At 51.8% G+C, this 19596-nt stretch overlaps 9 protein-coding genes and 2 non-coding genes across 11 annotated transcripts; 6 read left to right on the top strand and 5 right to left on the bottom strand.

Annotated features, from left to right (window-relative positions):
* Window positions 1-47: 47 nt before the first annotated feature.
* Window positions 48-1087, top strand: VTN49DRAFT_403 (uncharacterized protein; the record flags this gene model as incomplete). Its single annotated transcript, XM_069411931.1, has 2 exons — window positions 48-354; window positions 423-1087. 2 exons carry the CDS (start codon window positions 48-50, stop codon window positions 1085-1087), a joined length of 972 nt encoding a protein of 323 aa, XP_069271306.1.
* A 1239-nt stretch (window positions 1088-2326) lies between these two features.
* On the top strand, window positions 2327-2410 carry VTN49DRAFT_t16. Its single transcript has one exon. It is a non-coding gene; the product is annotated as a tRNA-Lys (tRNA).
* A 22-nt stretch (window positions 2411-2432) lies between these two features.
* Window positions 2433-2516, top strand: VTN49DRAFT_t17. Its single transcript has one exon. It is a non-coding gene; the product is annotated as a tRNA-Lys (tRNA).
* Window positions 2517-2828: 312 nt separating this feature from the next.
* Window positions 2829-3627, bottom strand: VTN49DRAFT_402 (uncharacterized protein; the record flags this gene model as incomplete). Its single annotated transcript, XM_069411920.1, has 2 exons — window positions 2829-3419; window positions 3583-3627. The coding sequence occupies 2 exons, from the start codon at window positions 3625-3627 to the stop codon at window positions 2829-2831; spliced, it is 636 nt and encodes a 211-aa protein (XP_069271305.1).
* A 2683-nt stretch (window positions 3628-6310) lies between these two features.
* On the top strand, window positions 6311-6612 carry VTN49DRAFT_401 (uncharacterized protein; the record flags this gene model as incomplete). The annotated part of the gene is made up of 2 exons (XM_069411909.1): window positions 6311-6436; window positions 6496-6612. The coding sequence occupies 2 exons, from the start codon at window positions 6311-6313 to the stop codon at window positions 6610-6612; spliced, it is 243 nt and encodes an 80-aa protein (XP_069271304.1).
* A 624-nt stretch (window positions 6613-7236) lies between these two features.
* On the bottom strand, window positions 7237-7843 carry VTN49DRAFT_400 (uncharacterized protein; the record flags this gene model as incomplete). Its single annotated transcript, XM_069411898.1, has 2 exons — window positions 7237-7498; window positions 7551-7843. 2 exons carry the CDS (start codon window positions 7841-7843, stop codon window positions 7237-7239), a joined length of 555 nt encoding a protein of 184 aa, XP_069271303.1.
* A 1997-nt stretch (window positions 7844-9840) lies between these two features.
* On the bottom strand, window positions 9841-11141 carry VTN49DRAFT_399 (uncharacterized protein; the record flags this gene model as incomplete). Its single annotated transcript, XM_069411885.1, has 2 exons — window positions 9841-10879; window positions 10933-11141. 2 exons carry the CDS (start codon window positions 11139-11141, stop codon window positions 9841-9843), a joined length of 1248 nt encoding a protein of 415 aa, XP_069271302.1.
* Window positions 11142-12426: 1285 nt separating this feature from the next.
* Window positions 12427-14012, bottom strand: VTN49DRAFT_398 (uncharacterized protein; the record flags this gene model as incomplete). Its single annotated transcript, XM_069411874.1, has 3 exons — window positions 12427-13309; window positions 13362-13597; window positions 13650-14012. 3 exons carry the CDS (start codon window positions 14010-14012, stop codon window positions 12427-12429), a joined length of 1482 nt encoding a protein of 493 aa, XP_069271301.1.
* Window positions 14013-14509: 497 nt separating this feature from the next.
* Window positions 14510-16309, top strand: VTN49DRAFT_397 (uncharacterized protein; the record flags this gene model as incomplete). The annotated part of the gene is made up of 1 exon (XM_069411863.1): window positions 14510-16309. The coding sequence occupies one exon, from the start codon at window positions 14510-14512 to the stop codon at window positions 16307-16309; it is 1800 nt and encodes a 599-aa protein (XP_069271300.1).
* A 123-nt stretch (window positions 16310-16432) lies between these two features.
* Window positions 16433-18101, bottom strand: VTN49DRAFT_396 (uncharacterized protein; the record flags this gene model as incomplete). The annotated part of the gene is made up of 4 exons (XM_069411852.1): window positions 16433-17310; window positions 17362-17537; window positions 17588-17903; window positions 17963-18101. 4 exons carry the CDS (start codon window positions 18099-18101, stop codon window positions 16433-16435), a joined length of 1509 nt encoding a protein of 502 aa, XP_069271299.1.
* A 166-nt stretch (window positions 18102-18267) lies between these two features.
* Window positions 18268-19545, top strand: VTN49DRAFT_395 (uncharacterized protein; the record flags this gene model as incomplete). Its single annotated transcript, XM_069411841.1, has 2 exons — window positions 18268-18449; window positions 18507-19545. The coding sequence occupies 2 exons, from the start codon at window positions 18268-18270 to the stop codon at window positions 19543-19545; spliced, it is 1221 nt and encodes a 406-aa protein (XP_069271298.1).
* Window positions 19546-19596: the final 51 nt, after the last annotated feature.

Below are 19596 nucleotides of genomic sequence, written 5' to 3'. Positions count from 1 at the left end.
AAACTCAACCGGATCAGTGCTTTGATTTCGAGGAGAAGAAGACCATCATGCCGCGCGCCGAACCGGGAAGCACAAAGGCCATCTCCAACAAGCTCAAGGCCAAGGGCCTGGGTCGGCTGCGATGGTACTGCCAAGTGTGCCAAAAGCAGATGCGCGACGAGAACGGGTTCAAATGCCATGTCCAGAGCGAGTCGCATGTGCGACAGATGCTAATCGTTGGCGAGAATTCCAAGAAGTACATTGATGAATACAGCCAGGAGTTTTTGCGGAACTTTATTACGCTATTGAGGACGACGCATGGGGAGAAGAAGGTGCATGTCAATCAATTCTACCAGCAGGTTATCGCTGACAAGCGTAGGTTCCCCCCTCAAGTTTTCTACCGGTACGAGTAGGATGTTGATGCTGACGTTCTTGACCTGCAGATCACATTCACATGAACGCGACAAAATGGTCATCGCTCACGCAATTTGCGAAATATCTCGGTCGGGAAGGCATTTGCCGCGTGGAGGAAGATCCAGAAAAGGGGATCTTTATCAGCTGGATCGATAACTCGCCGGAAACTCTGCGGAGACGGGAAGCTTTGCTGAAGAAGGAGAGGCAAGATAAAGGCGACGAAGAGCGGGAGAAGAGAGAGATCCAGGAGCAGGTCGAGCGAGCGAGACGACAGATCAGTGAAGGCAAGGAGAGTTCAGACGATATTCCGGAGGAAGCCAAGATGCTACAGCGTAAAGAAGGCGAAAAGCTCAAGCTCAACTTCTCTGCCACATCAAAATCCACTTCCAAGAGCGAGTCCGATTCCTCGAAGGAGGATTCCACCACGCCAGAGCCATCGAAGCCTAAGGTCGGGATCAGTCTCTCAGGGAATGGAGCCGACAAGAAGCCGAAGAATGTTTTCGCGGCCATGAAATCACAGGCCAAGGCAAACCCGTTGGCAGGCGGCAAAAAGGTCAGCGTGGCAGAGCCTCCTAAGAAAATGACCGAACAAGAAAGGATTATGAAAGCGGAGCTGGAGGCCATGGAGCGGCGGAAACGGCGTGAGGCTGGACATAATAATGATGGTGATGCGAAGCGACAACGGGTCTCGTGAGCTTCCGGAGGACTACGCACTATACGGATAATCTACAATCCTCTCTCACTGCGGAGATCTAAACCACAGTGGCACGGACGCCAACACCACGTGCCGACATGTCCTGGGCGGCATTGCGCAGAGCATCTGCTCCATTGACACAGAGTCATATTAAGCCATGCTCGGCATTGTTACGCCCATACTTTTCGCAGCTGCCGTCGCTGCTAGGCGGACCGCGATACCCCATATCGCTTTCATTGCCGGGGTTATGGCTAGTGTATATAGATATGTTTCCCACGGATAATTCATCAGCTTTAGTCTCTTGTTGCTGTTCCGTTGGTAAAGGTCATCTTTTGGCTGAGCCTTCGAAGGAGGCCAGTATCTCTACATTGACGTTTTCTCTTTGAGAACCTATCAAACCCTGTTTGTCAGCTGACATCAAATTTCGAACATGTGTTCATAAAAGCAAAGAGCAATTCCAGCATAACAGAAAGACAGGGCGTCGTGATATTCGGGGGGTCCGAGTTGTCATCAACCTAGGGCAGGGGTTGTGATGCATGTTCCGTAAATAACGATCTCATATCCAACCGCCAGCAATAAAGGTGTTCGGAAACATTCAAAAACTATGTCCATTATGTTCCTGAGATCCAATAGCCATTATTGCCGTATTAGTCGAATCCTTCCATATCCCGGTTGTATATATTTTTTGCTTTGACTTACTGCCGCGATCATGATATCCGGACCTATTGGCATGCAGCAGTCGCCGAAACATAAGTAGTCCACCTCGTGAATCAAGTCTGCATACAATGGGTGTCCAAGAGCCCCTTGACGAGCTGGTTTTGTGCAAGTCGCATTGTAGATACAGTTTTCATATGATTTGCATGGAGAGATGGACGACTTATCTGCTAGAGACTAGGCTTGAATGAAACTGTTCGACTTACGGGAAGAGATGGGAGTTGTGAGTTCTCTTGAATGTCGGCCAGTCGTTTGAAATATATATTAGTCCTTACCCATCGCTTTCAAGTAGGTACTAATATTACCTCGGCCGCAGAGCTCGGACATGGGATAGATAGTGCTTACGCCAATTTGAAATTACTGGTATTCAAAGGAAGCAATACGGAGCAAAAGAAGCAGCTGGAGGCTTGGACGGGGGCAGGGTGAGACTCAACGTCGTCCCTTTAGGGCTCTAACGGTTGTGTGCCGGAGGAACCACCTTCGATAGCCTCCTAGAGCAAATACTGAGCGGGCCATAGCAAGTTAGCCCGGCTAGCTCAATCGGTAGAGCGTGAGACTCTTACATCGGAGTTCATCTCAAGGCTGCGGGTTCGAGCCCCGCGTTGGGCTTTCTGATTCGGATTTCTCTTCAGCCCGGCTAGCTCAATCGGTAGAGCGTGAGACTCTTATCCAAGGGTTAATCTCAAGGCTGCGGGTTCGAGCCCCGCGTTGGGCTAGGCTGATTCCGAATTTCTTTTTTTTGTCTGACACCTCAGGATCGTTTGTCTTTTCCACGCAGTCATGTAATCTCTATTTTTTTGCCAGCGTGGGAATCATAGGATTCATTCAAAATTGTATTTGTATCTTGAAGCGATAAACTCAGCTAAGACCATGAAATAGTTCAACACGCCACCGACTCCAAACTATAGACCGTCACTCAGTAAAAAAAAAAAGCGAAAGCAAGAACGTCGTGAACGGGCCGTCATCAAACCAGATGGGAAAAGCGTAGTCTTGACAAAGGTGAAGAGATCTAAAAGAAACACAGGGATTAACCCTCCGCTCTAAGAGCCCTCAGTCTCGCACCGAGAGCGTCTTCAACCTCGGCGTCGGCATGTTTCGTGGCCGATTCCTTCACGTCCTCCTTCGGCGCAGCATCAGCCTCGAGGGCCATTCTCAAATCAACGCCGGCATCGTCGGCCAACTGCTCCAGCAACTTGTCCACCTCGCTTTCGCCCTCAGCGCCGTACTCCTGCTGACTGACGCCCTGGGCGACGTCGGAGATGGCCGAACTCGCGATCTTGAAATCCTCGCTGCGGGCAAGGAAGTTGTTCGCATGGGCTAGGAGGTGTTCCAGGTTAACGCTGCGGCTAGCGGCGTCGAGGCCGCGCGAGGCCAAGGCTAGGGTCCGGGAAGTATCGCGTGTGCTCTGCGCTGCCTTGAGCTCGTTAATGATCACGTCGGCCCGCGCGGCCTCCGCCTTCAGGCTGATTTGTCGCTTCTTTTCCCGTATGGCGGATCCAGCATGGATGCGTGCGATTTGGAACTCGCGGTTTCTCATCGCTCGATCAGCTTTGGCTCGTTCGGCCTTGTATGTGGCCTCGGCTCGGGCCGCTTCCTTTTTGAGTCGGTTGGAGTGTAGCTAGACATATTTATTTCGGGTAAAATCCCGCCTGTTGCGTTAGCCATGGCGTTCTATTTGATCCGGAGTTGAGCGGGGAGATATAGTGAGTGGCAATCGGAGGTGTTTGTCGCCATGGTTTGCGCTGACTCGTCTTATGAGAAAGATGGCTTTACTGACATACCTTGACATTCGTGCGCGCTTCTAATATCGGATCTCTCAACGGCATCTTGAAATCTTTCCTTTGTTGCTTGTCAAGTCGAGGGAAGACTGCACTGTCGCTCAATGGGCCACGTCCCCAGGCGGCGATATCGATAGATTTACAAACTTACCAAATCAAGTTTAGGCTAGATTCCGCTAGGGGCCAAGCTCGGACTCTGTTCCGCTGAGTTCCGCTGATCAAGTAACTACCACGTGACTGACTTGGCTTTGGAGTCACGTGTAGTTTAGCTGCCCTTTTCAGATCGACCAATCAGCTGTCATCGTTGCCAACAGCTTCAGGCTCGTTTAGGAACTCGAGTTAAATTGGTCCATGAAGCGATCAAAAGTCGAGATGTACGGATTATGAATGTGTTGAATTGATGTACTAGCTCCGTATGGCGAGTTTATTCACTAGTAACACCCCTGGGAATGGAACCGTTGAATGCATGCCTGTCGAGATGTCTACGTCGATTCTTTGCAGCATCCTCAAAGGCTGATTCAGTCGCTGTGGATGTTGCCATGCCATTTCATGAATCGTCTGACATGCCAAATTATTCAGTTGCGAGAGCCTCCGTCGCCAACGGTCAGTCAGAAACTCTCGATAGTCATCTTCCCTAATCCACTCGTCGTAAACCAACTCTTCTACTGAGGGCCATTCTTCCGGCAGCCTAGCCAGCATTTCTCGCATCATGCGTAGGAATTGCTGCTTTTTCTTTTCCATCCAGATTTCGTTCACGAAATCCAAAGGACTCCCAATCGTCTATAGCAACAGAGCATTTCCGGTTTCCCCTTTGTATAAGTTTGGACCAGTTATAAATCACGAACTTATAGAAGGAATACGTAAGCTCACCAATATCATCCCAGTATTTTGAGCACTCCGTACTTCCCTTGCGGAATTTTTCAGGAGGTGCACCAAGAAGTGCCATCATATGCGCAAAGTGGCGCATCATATCAATCTCTCCCTCCCTTCCACTCCGGAAAGGTGTGAGGCTTGGGACAATGACCATATCCTGCCGATTAGTGAACGCCATTATCAACATAGCACCAAATAGTACCTGTCAGCATGAAATTGGAGAAGTACTTCCTCATCGAATTTTTCGGGAGGATGCAAGTCTTTATATCAATGACGTATGGAGACACGTGCCGCGGAAATGCATCTACTCCGGTTTCTTTCTCAGTTCTGTGTCGATCTTCGCATTTATCCTGCCCGTAAGATTGAAAGGACCTCGGATTCCAGGAGAATCAGGAATCACCATGAAGCCAATGTCTTTAAATATCTTCTGGAGGGGATAAAATGCTGGTCTGCCCATAGTAATGGTTGGATAGTCCGTAATTTGAAAACAGGTAACGGAACCAGTGTGGTGGCTAGACGTGTGCTTTCAGCGTAGGTGAGAAGACACAATGACAAAAGAAAGGGGATCGTAGCTAGAATCCTGAATGTATGGACTGTGATGAAATCAATCGAAATTGTATTGCACCTTGCGTAGTCTCCACTAAATAAACTTAAGTTAGCAGCAGCTTACAATGTGTGCGGGCATGTTTCAACCATTATTCTATTCTGAGTCCTGGAGTCGTTATCGTATGTCTTCACTTCTGACGCTGAAAAGTCCTTGTTGGAGTCTAGAGCCATGACTCGCAGACGCCCTAGCAGATCAAGATTACCTGATATGGTAGTACTTACCTCTCATTGTTTCCATGGCAGCTGAATAACGATCTGTTCTAGAAACCTTTGCTAATCCATAGGGACTAAAGCGGAACCAGGAGGACCTAGGATAGGCATTCTATGTATCGAGAGGTTTGAAGAAAGGTCACTCGCAGGAGTCGCCTTTTGATTGCCAGGTCCCGAAGGCAGCCCTTATGTTATATGTGGTCTAGTAGAAAAACTTAGTATTTATGACTAATGGATGCCATTATGGCCAAAACCAGTCCCATACGTAATTCAGGCATATTGCCTTGGAAATACAGTGAATTTGCCTATGAATTTCATGCATACCTTCGTACTTGGACCTTCCCCTACCGACCACCTATGAGATTCTACTCTGTCGCTACTAGTTGCTATTGTGCATGTCCAACACGGTGCTGATCCTCGTATTGCCATCTTCGAGTCATGTCTCCCAAGAGCTCTCGCCGCCTAACCCCGATGCCTCGAAAGAGGTGGGAGCTCAAAAAGAAGTGGTATCAGCAACTGAAAGACTTGATCGCGATTTTGGAAAAGGATCATAGGAAAGCCATCCTGCGCAAAGAGGACCAACAGAGCTAGGCATCCGTTTTTCTCGATTTCACGCAGAAGAGGACTCGGACGTCATGAATCAGTATTTCAGTCCTTTACCGCGTGAAAACTTGCCTATTTCACCTTGTGATCCTTCTCTCTATTATCCCGATGAGGGTGATGCGCATCCGATTCTCTGGCCACGCAGACCCCGGCAAATAAGCAGCGAATACGTGGAAGGTCGCCGACTTGCGGCCATTATTTCACGCCATCTGTATGAGATCGCGAAGCGGCTCCCTCGGAAATGGAATGAGATTGGGTAAGATCTTCGAGCTTATGAATCCAGTATACACAGCAATTCCAATGCTTACAGAATGTCACAGACCCATGAACCCACCTCGGCCTGGTGTAAGATGGTGTGACAAGCTTGGTTTGGAGCACTACTTCCTCGTTGAATGCATTTATGAGCTTTCGTCAAAGAGGAAGGCCGCATCAAATACTTATGATGGCTTCCGATCATCCACCAGTTGAAGAGAATGCATTGATTCGATCAGAGGTTCTTGCCAGGCTCAGTTTCATGAGATGGAAAATGAGGTCGATGGAACGACAACAATCCCTGATTTATCCGGTGAGTCTTGCCGCTTTCTGCTGTTTGTTGAGCTATTAAAGAATTCTAATATCATCCAGGTGCTGGTCATAGGCATTCTTAACCGATTCAAAGTCCACATTTTACAGGGTCACTTTGATGGATGCTTGAATGTGCGGCAGAGCGATACCTACGAATTTCAAGTTGGAAAACCATGAGGAGGTTATGAAGCTTGTCATTCGTTGGCTCATGTCAACGCCGCATGGGGACACAACTCTCAGCATGGAGCTGGCGACTATTGAATCGAATGATGAACCAGCTGATGACGAGGATGATGATGCCGCTATCGACGATGGCATGACTTGACAGGTAGAGTGACTTTCGACAGATTGTGAGTTATATGAAACGGAATACCACGTTGCAATTGAGGATGCCTGGGTAGTAAGAGTCCTGCCGAGGACTTCGGACTTGTCACAGACGACGGCGAGTGTTCCAAGATGGCAATGCCATAATCACCGTTTCCTGCAACAATATCAAAGGGATTACGATGGCTCCTGCTTACGAAACAGCGCGCAAGACCTCCCGAAAACCGAACCCTGGCAGGAAGGTGATGCCGAGAGTGATAGGTTAATAAAGTCAAGTCAGCAATGTACCGAGAACAAGTCTACCGGACCGCACTCTACTTCCACGGTGTCATGCGCAGACTCCATGTCTGTGGACTCGTTACCGCTCATTGTTTGGATTATTTGAGTTCAATGCTGACATTACTGGTAATATGCTACGGGCAGCGGCCCCAAATCTAGTTTAATCAAGCAACTTTCCCCGACATCGTCGATGGTGACTCATGAGTTCCCGGACTCGCTGCTAGAGGTTGTTTTCTGTTTTCTGCTGGCACTGATCGTCAATGCCAACAGAATTCCACACAAATTCGCCAAACTTCTCGAATTAAAGATGTCCCATGGCCCGTATTGTTCCATTTTCAGGAGGGACAGGGGGGCGCTTTCTCCTTTCAGATACTTGATGTAATTGATGCCGTAGCGAGGAACGGTAATGAATACCTCGTGTCGACTCTGCGACACAAGGATGAAACTGGACAAATGCTCACTTCGTTAGTCATCAACACAACCAAATTCTCATGCATCCCTATGTCCCTTACCGATGCGTCTCAGGGTCCGGAAACCCTCTGCTTGCTATGGCAGCGGCAATCTGCGTCGATTCTTGCATTTGAATCTGGTCAATGTCGAGCACTCGGGCATACGGCTTAACCTCAATAATTGCTGTCGTTTTCTCATCATTTGTTTCCAAGTAGCCGTCGGTTCTCGCCGCGATGCGGGCTCTCCCCAGATCTGCTTTGAAGAACTGCTGGACCAATTTCCATTCAGCAGTGGCATGTAGACAGAATGCCACAATGGCGGCTAGAAGCATGATCAATGAAGAATTGACAATCATTTCGTCCTGAGTAGATTGGTACAGCTCTTTGGCGGCTGTTTCCGAGATTGGTGAGGAGGTGAAAGGTTCTATATGGCTTCGCTGAGGCTATCGACACTTGACTCGCTAGATGTCGATTGAATATCGGGATGCTGGTGTTCCTGGGTAGGGATTCGCGATTACTTTGCGAACCCGCACTCGACATTGACATCGCGTCCACAGAGCTATCCAAATTAAGTTGAGGCCTGTGATGTTTGGGAGTCCCCAATGAGCTAGCAGTTCATTATAATTCGATGATTTATTCTTTCCAGAAATTGGCGAATATATTCTTCTGATTCTACATTCTGTTTGGGGAAAATATCAACTTACTGGGGATTTCGATCGGAAATTTGCAATTGGAAATGGCGAACAAGCGTGAACAACCCGAGATTTGGGAAGTCTCTGAGATGAGTCTTTCGATCCCTGCTGTCTCTGACGTTCTTAATGTACTTCCGAAACTCGCTGCAATTCTTCAAGTGTTTTTTTTTTTTTTTTTTTTTTCCACCAATTCGTGGTGTCTCGAACTAATCCCTAATTCCTCAGGGTTCAAAGACTCGCCTAGACTGTCTTTCCAGTAAACCCTGAGAGAGAGGAACGTTATTCTATTCATCCTCGAAGCGGATGGAACCTGTGATACGTCTCGAATGCTTCAATTCTCCACTCCCATTTCAGCAGCCATTTCTTTCCAGCGTGCCGTAGTGTTGGGGATGGTGGAGGGCTTCATGATGCTCTGGGTCTGGGCTTGAGGCAGGCGAAACGTGGTGCTCAGTTCGGATTGTCAACAATGAGACTGCAAGGTGAAATGAAATTTGTTGAAGTTCGCTCAAAAATGAAACCGTGGGGGTGGGAAATGACGGAAAGGAATTGTGATCCCAGAAGAAACATACAATCTCAATATGTAAGGCAATACCCGAACTGTGAACGATGCTAGTTCCGCGAAGGAGTGATTGCTTCATATCCAATTTGGAAGCTAGTACCAGATGTGAAATGGCGAACATATATACATTGATGATTGCTCGTCATTGCTCTGGCATTGGCATGATCACTTTACGGAATCCCAGTTCAACGCCCAGTTTAGAAAGCGTTTACGCAGGTTGCAGTTCAACGAAGGTAAAAAGAATTGACTTCAATTTGACAGGTACACTTCTCATATTGCAGGACTTGATTGCATGACCAAAACGCACAGATGAACACATGCCCCGATGAGCGGCAGACCAAAAATATACAATCTGCAAGGCGCAACCGGGAAGACAATGCTGAAAACTGTTCCTGTTGCCTCATCATTATCTCCACATGGGACACAATCTTCAGAATGGAGACACTGCTCATCGAATCCGATGACGACCGGCGCGACAATCACCTTAGAGGCTGCAAATCCAATCTACCAGATGGCATATCAATCAGATATAAAGTACCCTCACCAGGAAGTTGTCATTCTTCAGTGGCTGATTCAGCAATAGTTACAAAATTCGAGAACAATAAGGACATGTCGAGAGTCAAAACTCTAGAGAACAGAGCAATGAGGCCGGTTCAATTAAGTTTTAACAGCACCTAAAGTACGAGTGGTGAATGGAATTTGCTCACTAAGTTGGTTAGCCATTCGAAATACGAGCATGACCTGTACTCGTATGAGGAAAAGACGGCATCTTGCCATAAGTCAGCCAGTGGCAGGCTTCACTTGCCCTTTTAGCACGACTTGCCCTAATTTTGCAGGTGGGTTGGGAGGGCCGTTAAGGACGGAGTAGAGATAAGTGATAACCTTATCGAATACATAACCCACAAATCCCGATTCGATAGACTTTACAGTACCCTACAGGCAAGGAGGGAACGACATTCTAGTAATCATTCGCATTATGCTTCGACATCAGATCATTCAAGTACCAATGCAAGCTTCTAAACTCATAATATGCATTCTCATAGTCGTACACAGAGAGAAAACAAAGAAAGAAAAAGGAAAAATAGAAAAACATGTCGCTAATTTACAACGATGCCGAACCCGAACGCCGCTCCAAAGAAGATCTGTAACGCTGTTTCCGCATCCTCCTCATCGCCGGCCGCCGCCTGACGGAATCTATTGCCCAAGCCATGGTTATTAACGACTCCCAGCGCGGGCCCACGTGGACGTCATCGTCGACTGCCCGCCGGTCATTCCGATGACGAGAAAGGTTCTCCCTAACCGCTAGCTGCAATGCCTTGCCCGTCGCATCTCGAAGTGGACGCGCCAAGGCAGGGCTGCACTCCAGCAGTCTGGCGAGCATTCTCATCCGGAAGACCGACCGACGGCGGCTCGACGACGGCATCCAGTGCGCCGACAGGCTCGGCGTCGAAATCAACCAGTGAATCAAAGGCAAATGCTGATAAATCTCCTCCACTGAGAAGGTCAACGGACAGCCCACTTTCAACGATGTCAAGATCCGAAGCAGAGGGAGAATCAGACCGGAATAGGCTGCGGAACTCATCGTCAGAAAGAGGAGCTGCATGTGGACCATCTGCAGCGTGAGGTTCCAGTTCAGGTTGGAGGTCGTCGAACCCAGGAAGCTTAACGGACCCGTCGAGGCCTTCGACTGACACTGCAGGTCATCACACAACATCGCTGCAGGATGTTGTGTCGAATCGGAGGCCTCCGACAAATCCGTGGGCTTCGAGCTGGGGGACGAGGGCGTGGGGAAGGGAATGCGTTCCAGGCCAATATCTTCTGGTTCTTGCTTGAACAATGTCGGCGTCAACGTTGGAGAGTTCGAGTCATCGACAACATTGGACTTGGGTGTTGTGCCGCGCGAGCCGCGAATCTCTGCGGAGAGCTGCTCGACTTGGCGGGTTAGCCGACTGTTCTCGGCCTCCATCTGCGCCAGTCGCTGCAGCAGGAACGCGTTTTGTTGCTCGAATCGCTTCTTCTCGTTTTCGAGTCGCTCTACTTCCATGCGCTTGCGTTCCCGTGATGTCTGGGCCGCAGCGCGATTGCGAAGGACGCGCTCGATCCGGCGCTGTTCCTTTTCATCTTCCGTCTTGGCTCGTTTTCTACGATCATTAGCGATGATCTAAACATAATCTTATTCTATGACTAAGCTTACCGAGGCGGCAAGTTGGTCTTGGGAATCGGAAGTTCCTGACCCCATGACCTTCGCTTCTTGACGGGCTTCTTCTCTTCGGGCTTCTTGTCGCCCTCCTTTGGTGGCGGCGGGTTGAGAGATGTGGCGTCGGGAGAGATGGTGAGCTGGGGCAGCTCCATCGATGGAGCGCCAACCATGGCGGACAGTGGCAGAGGCAAGTCGCTCATCATCGTGACTTTTCGTTACTCAATCGCTCTCGATGTTGGATGGAATGCTCGAGAGTATGAGATGTTCTGCCCGGAGAAAAAGGCCTTATGTCAGAAAAGGCCACGCTGGCATTGACGGGACATGACTCCGAGAGTCCGGAGCCTGCAGCGAAAAAGGCCAGGTGTTCAAAAGACTGTGAGGACAGTGCCTGGAGGCTTCCAGAGAGTCGAGGGCTCAGCGGCTCTTTAAGGCCAGCGTGTTCTCATCCCTGGCGCAGCACCTCCTCTCTGATTGGCTCCAGCACATCAAAGGGGGCGGATCCGATGGGGATCCGATGGGGGCCCGTTATGTCAGCGTTTCAGAAATTCCCACCAATCATCCGCCCCGATCTCGGAAGGGGCGAATGATGAATCCCCCTCCTTCTTCCTGGGTCTCACTGCTTCCTCAATAAAAATAGCCATCATGACAGTTGATCTTTCTTTGATTTGCAGGTATGGAATAGTTACTTCTTTTCCTCCAACTGGCTCTCGTTCTCGAGGTTGCAAATTCCTGTAGTGTATGCGTCGTGGATATGCACTAAAAAGCCCGCACTCGGAAGGTGCATGTGTCCCTTGTCCCAAACGACTGCCGAGGCCACAATCTGGGGTTGCAAAATGTCACTAGCCCCTCCAAGCACTCCTTCAGCCCCCTTGGTCTTGAACAGGTGAACTGCACATTGATTTCGCCATCGATCCACTAAGGGTTAATTGGCTCGTGGCAATGCAGCCCCCTTATTGTAGACGGAGTATTGATCTCAAATTCAGGGGAATGCCATGAGGTCGCATGCATATCCGAGTCGTCCACAGGCTGCAGCGAGGCGGTATGAACCACCAAGGGGGCTGTGTCTGCGACGTCAGACCCTCTACGGGTCAGACTGGAGAAGTCGTAGACCGGAGTCTCCTTGTTCTCCCTACTAAACGACCTTGGCATGGATGATGGGAACGGGCGGCATCATTGAATGGCTTCACAATGAAGCGTCGGTCTAGCCTAGTTGTGGTACTAGTACGAATCAAATCGGCTTGAGAGAGGATGATTACAGGAATTCTCTTTTGGCATGACTACGGAGGAGCTCAGAGCCTCAGTTCCCGCCCCCCATTCCAGAAATACATGGCAAAAGAGCAAGGGCAAAATCATTATTTTCTTTCATGAGAACGAAGAATGCCAATCTAACCCAGGAACCACCCATGACTGCACCCAACGCCGTGCCTAATGATCAATCTACAAATTCATCAAACTAAGGGTTATTAAAAGTTGCCCCGTAATCGGAGATCAAACACTCGTGTCCATCGTATCGTCGCCGGCGGCCCGGGCGGCCTCAGTTTCGGGATCGGGGACGACTACGCCTCGGCCACGACCAGCGAGGAGCTCGCGGCGGATCTCCGGGCTGATGTCCTTGTGGCCACGGACAAGGAGCAAGTCCAACAGTGCCTCACGCTGGTCCTCGGTGATATCATTGCGGTATCGCTGCGCAAAGGCCAGGAGACATTGATGCCAGATGACAGGGAGTTTGAGCTCCACCGCAGAGGCCGACGGTTTCTTGCCATCGACCGCCATCTGATCCTCTGGCCGGTCCATGGCGCGGAACCGCAGGAAGTGGAAGACCAAAGCGTCGATCACCTTGTACGGTAGGGCGTACTTTTTCTCCAACAGGGTTTTGATGAAGATGTTGGCCGCCCCTGTGCCCTCTGAAGAGAGCGTTGCGGCCGTTTGATCGGCGACAATCTCGCACAGCCGCAGCAGGGCGGCAGCGGAGTGTAGGACGGGAATGGATACCCGAGCAATGACGGAGGCAATGATGTGCGCTTCGCGGATGGTGCAGGTGCCGCTCTGCACCAAGGGGAAGAGTAGCCCTTTGAAAAAGCAAGCGGGCTTGAAGAGGGACTTTCTTAGCGAATTGTAGAGGTGCACATTGAGCTTGCGGTTTTCGTGAATGTCCTCGCGCACTCGTTCCAAAAGCACAGTATTAATGAATTCCTGGGCGATGGCGGGCTTCGACGAGATGAAGATCCGCGTTGCACCAAAAACAGCATTGGGAGTCCAATTCTCGGGCCGAGTGATCTCAAGGAGCGCATTCCAGTGAGGCAGGGTGGGCAGGATTTTGAACGGTTTCGGGAAGGGCCCAGACTTGTAGCGAGACAGAAGGTGGCCGACTCTGCTCACGATTAGTACATCAATGCGAGTTATGAAATCATGTCATTGCGTACTTTGAAAATACTTCAACAGCTTTAGCAGGAAGCTGAACGGCACCCTCTGGCGGCGCACCTTGGCCGCCTGACTGGTTCTTAGCCTGCTGCGCTTCGTATGCCTCAATCTTTTCCAGGATGAGACTGGTCAGGTTGGTGCCTGGACCTTCATCTGCATCTCCCGAATCGAAGATGGGGTCCTGGTCACCACTGGGAAGAAATTTATTGAACGTATCCAAGTCGTTGGGGTCGACTTCCTGTTCACAGTAAGCAATCAATTGACATACACGCAAGACAAGAGTATCATACCACTTCCTCAACGTCCTCTTCATCACCCCATTGATCATCTTCGAATTTGTCCTCGTCCTCCGAGAATTGCTCATCTTCTAATCGCGACGAAAAATCAAAAGCTGTGTTTCGCTGCGCGCTTTCGCCTGAAGCAGCCCGTTGCTCAGCGGCATCTTCTTCGGCCAAATCTTGACCAATCTGCAGGATCTTCCGGGACGTTTTGGCATCGATAAAGTCGTTGCCCGCATCTTCGTCGTCGACTCGGCGTGACCTTTTCTTCGCCGGTTTTGTGCGAAGGTGGCCGGCATTTAGAATATCATCTGCAAGCGGATTATGCTTGCGTTCTGCCGCGGCTGACCGCGACCGGGAATGAACCTTGGGCATGTTGACGACTGTACAATCTCTAATCGTCAACACTCAGTCTTGCTTCTGTACTTCCGATGAAATTTGTGCGGGCGGTGAGCGATAATTGATGCGGAACCCCACTGCAAACAGAGCAAACAGGACAAATCGGGTGGTGCGCAAGACTCACCGCCTTGGCCGAGACAAATACTGCCGGCAGAAAAACACCGCCTTTCAACCGCGTCCATCCTTTGACGGAGAGAAGTCGCATTAGCAGCTCCTCTTATCGGGATGAGGACGCTGGGACTCAGTTTGTCCTAATAGACAGCTATGTGAGGAATATTCCGAATATTCCATCTGATAAGCTTCGTTCTTTATTCCATTGCCAGGCCATCTCGACTGCCCAATCGAGTTCTTGGAGAATCGACTACTTTCAAGGCTCAAGCAAGTGCCGACAAATAACACGCTATTTAGTGCGGACGGCCGATTGAATACTTTGCTGCGTCTAACGCACTACAGACTTCTCCTTTCGTGACGAGATGCCGGACCCCCAAGGCAAATCCTCCCCGGCCCCGGCCGCGGCGGGGTCCGCAGTCGCGGAACGATCCAAGCGAAACAAGCGCGACAGTCGCAAGAAGCGCGAGGCCAAAGGACTGGAGCCCGATGGTGCGCCACCCAAGAAGAAGTCCGCAGTTAGCGCCAACATTGCTCGACCCTCAACGGCTCTGTCGATCCTGCGGCCAATACTGCTGACCGATCCACGACCCTCGGACGTGTACCCGCCGCAGCCGCGGCAGATGAACTACGCCTTCACAAAGACGTCAGATGTGCTCAAGCAGAGCTGGGAATTCTACGAGGTAGCTGACAAGCTGACGAACAAGAACGGGTTCCGGTACAGCTATGCAATTGCAGATCCGCTCTTCGAGCACATCAAGTACCGGCAAACGGATCTGGCGCCGTACCATGCTCGATTCAGCTTCGAAGACTCTCCGGCAGCGATTGCATTTTCCAAGGATGGACGGGCGGTGTCGACAAACGAGCCTTGGCATTCGGCGCGGGCCAATGTGTGTGCTAGAGAAGGCAAGTACTACTACGAGGCACGCATTATCAGCGGGATTGTGAATGCAGAGCAAGGTTCCAATCCTCCATCATCGCGCGGTCATGTCCGACTGGGTTGGGCGCGGAGAGAGGCCGAGCTGGACGTCAATGTTGGTGTGGACAGCTATGGCTACGGCCTCCGCGACGTCAATGGCGAGGCCGTCCACCGGATGCGCTGCGAGTACTTTTTCCCGAAGGGCGAAAGCATCCGTGAGGGCGATGTCATTGGACTACTAATCACGCTACCTTCTTTGTCACTACACCGAAAGATCGTCGAAGGGACCTACGACCCTGCCGTCGATGGGCCGCGGGAGACAAACGGCGACGATCAAAACCAACAAACTTCAGCGCGACAAGAACAACAACAGCAACCATTCGTAACCAACATCATCCGAGACCGGATTCCATTCCACCTCAAGAACGACTTTTGCTGGCAACAATCCAACGTCTTTCCCACCAAGGCCCTACGCGATTATGCATTCAACCTGAAGGAGCCACCGACGGTCAGCACACCAAGCCCGACAAACCAAGAGGACCCTTCATTACGGACGCTTCCCGGCTCCAGTATTACCGTCTACCGCAACGGGCAGAAGATGGGAACGCCATTCCGCGACCTCCTCGCCTTCCTGCCACCCGCCAGCCGTCTCGGCAACGGCACGAACCACCTCGGCATCGGCGAGCGCGAGAACGCCGACGACGGCATGATCGGTTATTTCCCGACGGTGAGCTGCTACGGCGGCGGCGCGGTGGAGTGTCGCTTCGAGGGGCCGTGGTGGTATGGTCCTCCGCCGGACGTCGACGACGTCCGTCCAATCGGGGAGCGGTACGTCGAGCAGATCGTCGAGGATGTCGTCGCGGATATCGTCGATGAGGTCGAGGCGATGTTTCTTTTTGGCGAGGAGGCAAAAGAGGAGAATTCTCCTGTTGCTGCTCCTGCTCCTGCTCCTGCTTCGGCCACGAACGGTGCGGCGACTGCTAGTAATGGGACTCCAACTGGCGGAGGCTCGGCGGACGAGTCGGCTATGGCGGTGGATGGTCCTCCGGGTCCTACGGCGCCGTCAACGGCTACGTCTAGTCCTGCACCGACGGCGCCTGTTCCAGCAGCTGGACCACCACCCGCCACAACAGCCACAACGGTTGACGCTCCCCAGGTTCCACCCACAGAGAACGGAATCAAACCCCCGCAAGAACCACAGACACAGCAAGATGGCGATGTGACCATGACCGGAACAGGGAACTAATCGAATCATCTTCCCAAGTACGACAATTGACGCATGTATGAGTACTGTACATTACTCTTGACAAAATCATATAAGGGCATCTATTTTACAATATTTTTTTTTTATTTTACCTTTACAGTGTCCCTAAACCTGCTCAATCAACTCCGCAACCTTAAGGACAAACTCATCATCGCCGTACTGGCCAATGACTTGAATTCCCACAGTGTCGGAACCCTCATTATTGTCAGCGGCGGCAACGGGAACCGACACAGCAGGGAGACCCGCCAAACTCGCCGGAACGGTGAAGACATCAGTCAAATAGGCGCTCAGCGTCGACGACGATGATGACGACAACCCATTCGGCATTACCGATGATAGGGTTGGCGCAGTAGTTGCTGCAGTCGGACAAATCAGCACATCCACGGCCGGATCCTTATCCCCGGCGTTGCTACTCGTTTTCCGTGAGAGAGGATTTTCCATGGCAAACACGCGATTGAAATCCTCCTGAACAAGACGACGCACCCGCTGCGCTTGCACAAAGTAATTGTCCATTGCGTCCGCGCTGAGCGAGAACGCGCCGAGGAGGATCCGCCGTTGGACCTCGGCGCCGAATCCCTCCCCGCGGGTTTTGGCGTAAAGATGCCCGCTGCGTGCGTCGGCGTCGTCGCTGTCCGGCCCGGTGGCGCGGGTGCCGAAACGGACGCCGTCGTACCGGGCGAGGTTGGAGGATGCCTCAGCAGGGGCGAGGACGTAATAGGCGGAGAGAGCAGATTTGGTGGAGGGCAAGGAGACGGCATGGATGCTGTGGCCTTCGTTTTGGAGGTTGGTGAGGGTTTTCCGCCAGGTGTCTCGCACTGATGGGGAGAGTTCCGCGAGATTGTATTCTAGGGGCACGCCGATGCGGAGAGGCTGGGAAGTGAGGCGGCCGGAGAGAGGCGGCGAGGAGAGTCGTGATGTGATCCGGTCCCGAGTTTGAGGAGAGAGGTTCGTTGGATCACGGTGGTCGTGATGGTTTAAGACACCTGCCGGCAAGTCAGTACAGAGTACATACGTAATAGATGGGCATAGCATACGGAATACATCCCGAGCGACCGCAGTACTCCTAGCCATGATTCCAACCGTATCTAGCGAGTTTGCATAGGCCACGACACCCCACCGCGAGAGCAGTCCGTACGACGGCTTGAAGCCAACGGTACCAGTGTACGCCGCAGGCAACCGCACCGATCCTCCCGTGTCGGTTCCCAGAGCACTGCACAATCAGCAATTGCAATTAGACGTCCTTGGGGCAATATTACTCACGCGTAGCACTGCTCCGTCGCAACAGCCACGGCGCTCCCACCGGAGCTCCCTCCCGCAGAGAGCTCCTGGTCCCCTCTTGCATTGCGCACCGGCCCAAACCGTGAGTGCACCGAGTGTGAGCCCATGCCAAACTCATCCAGGTTCGTCTTCCCCGCGATCACGGCGCCAGCGCGCTCGAGTTTCTGCACGACGGTCGCATCGAACGGGCTCGTGAAGTGGTCGAGGATCCGTGACGCGCATGTCGTCGGCATCGAGCGCGTGCAAATGTTGTCCTTGACGGCGATTAAGTGGCCGTCGAGCGGGGATATTGACTTGCCTTTCCATTGAATCGAGTCAGCAATTGTCTTGAGCTCTGGAAAGGAAAAAGCTAGTCACCATTCTGTCTGCGATCATCTGCCGCGCGGACGCTGTCCAGCCATGGCCCGGACCGCTGCAACGGCGTGATAAAGGCATTTAGCCCAGAGAATGTCCTTTGATTAACGATGCATTTTTCTGCCTCGCGTAGGAGGGACATTGGCGCATGAAGTTGGATTTTTTTGTTTTGGTTGATTTCATCGACATGATGTTTTCGGGTACTCGGAGATCGGCGACGGATCCGACGTCATAAGCCGAAAGCTCCTCCATTCCAACATTCCCGTCCTCGATCTCACTCCGAATTGACCAGAAAGGAGCGAGGAAAAATGTGGCCAGCTGCAGCTGTGTGTGCGCGCAGTCTTTCGTCGTCATTGAGGAGCAGGTCTCCTCCAATCATCCGGAACATGGACCGCGTTGTCCAGGGCCAACGGAATGTTTCTGTCTACGGGTACACCCAGGCAAAAGCGCTGATTTTCTCTAAATACGGCGAGCCCAAGGATGTTCTCAAGTATGTTGCGGCGCTATATTGTTCTCTGTAGAGAGCATTCATTAATCAAACAAACAGATTGCACCAGCATTCCATCTCCGCGCCTCACGGCACCAAAGTCAACCTCCGCCTACTGGCCGCGCCGTTGAACCCGGCGGACATGAATCAGATCCAGGGCGTGTACCCTGCGAAGCCGGAGTTTACAACGACGCTAGGTACGGCGGAGCCCGCTGCGGTAGCCGGCAACGAGGGCGCCTTCGAGGTGACCGCTGTGGGGAGCGAGGTGAAGAACCTCCAGAAGGGTGATTGGGTGATCATGCGGCGCACAGGGCAGGGAACCTGGCGCACACATGCACAATTGGATGAGTCCCAACTCATCAAGGTTGAGGACAAGACCGGCCTGACCCCTGTGCAGGCGGGAACTGTCAGCGTGAATCCCGTCACTGCCTACCGGATGATCAAGGACTTTTGCGACTGGGACTGGCTGCGCAGCGGCGAGGAGTGGCTCATTCAGAACGGTGCCAACAGTGGCGTCGGGCGCGCCGTCATCCAACTCGCACGGCTCTGGGGTATCAAGACTTTGAACGTTATCCGCGACCGCCCAACCCCCGAGGAGACGGAGGCTCTGAAGAAGGACCTTATCGACCTCGGTGCCACTCACGTCATTACTGAGTCTCAGCTCCTCTCGCGCGAGTTCCGCGACATCGTCGCGGAGGTCACCCGCGGCGGCAAGGAGCCCATCAGGTTGGGCCTCAACTGCGTGGGCGGCGAGAACGCCACTGCCATGGCCAAGGTGCTCGCCCCGGATGCGCATCTCGTGACATATGGCGCCATGTCCAAGAAGCCTGTCACCCTGCCCTCCGGCCTGTTGATCTTCAAGAACCTTGTCTTTGACGGATTCTGGGTCAGCAAGTGGGGGAATAAGCATCCGGAGCTCAAGGAGAACACCATCAGGGACATCTTCCAGCTCATCAAGGCCGGAAAGTTCAAGGATGTTCCCGTACAGGAGATCAAATGGAAGTTCGACACCCCGGAGGCGGACCTTGCGCAGGAGGCGCAGGGGACTCTGTCTGGCTTCCGGCCGGGTAAGAGCATTCTCGTCTACCAAGATGATTAAACTGATGTAAATGTAAAGTTATAAATTATGAGATGACTATGTAATCGTTGA

The sequence above is a fragment of the Thermomyces lanuginosus genome (assembly GCF_041956635.1).
Source record: "Thermomyces lanuginosus strain ATCC 200065 unplaced genomic scaffold VTN49scaffold_16, whole genome shotgun sequence".
Taxonomy (NCBI): domain Eukaryota; kingdom Fungi; phylum Ascomycota; class Eurotiomycetes; order Eurotiales; family Trichocomaceae; genus Thermomyces; species Thermomyces lanuginosus.
Note: the sequence above shows the minus strand (reverse complement) of the source record. Positions and strands in the feature narration are given on the sequence as shown.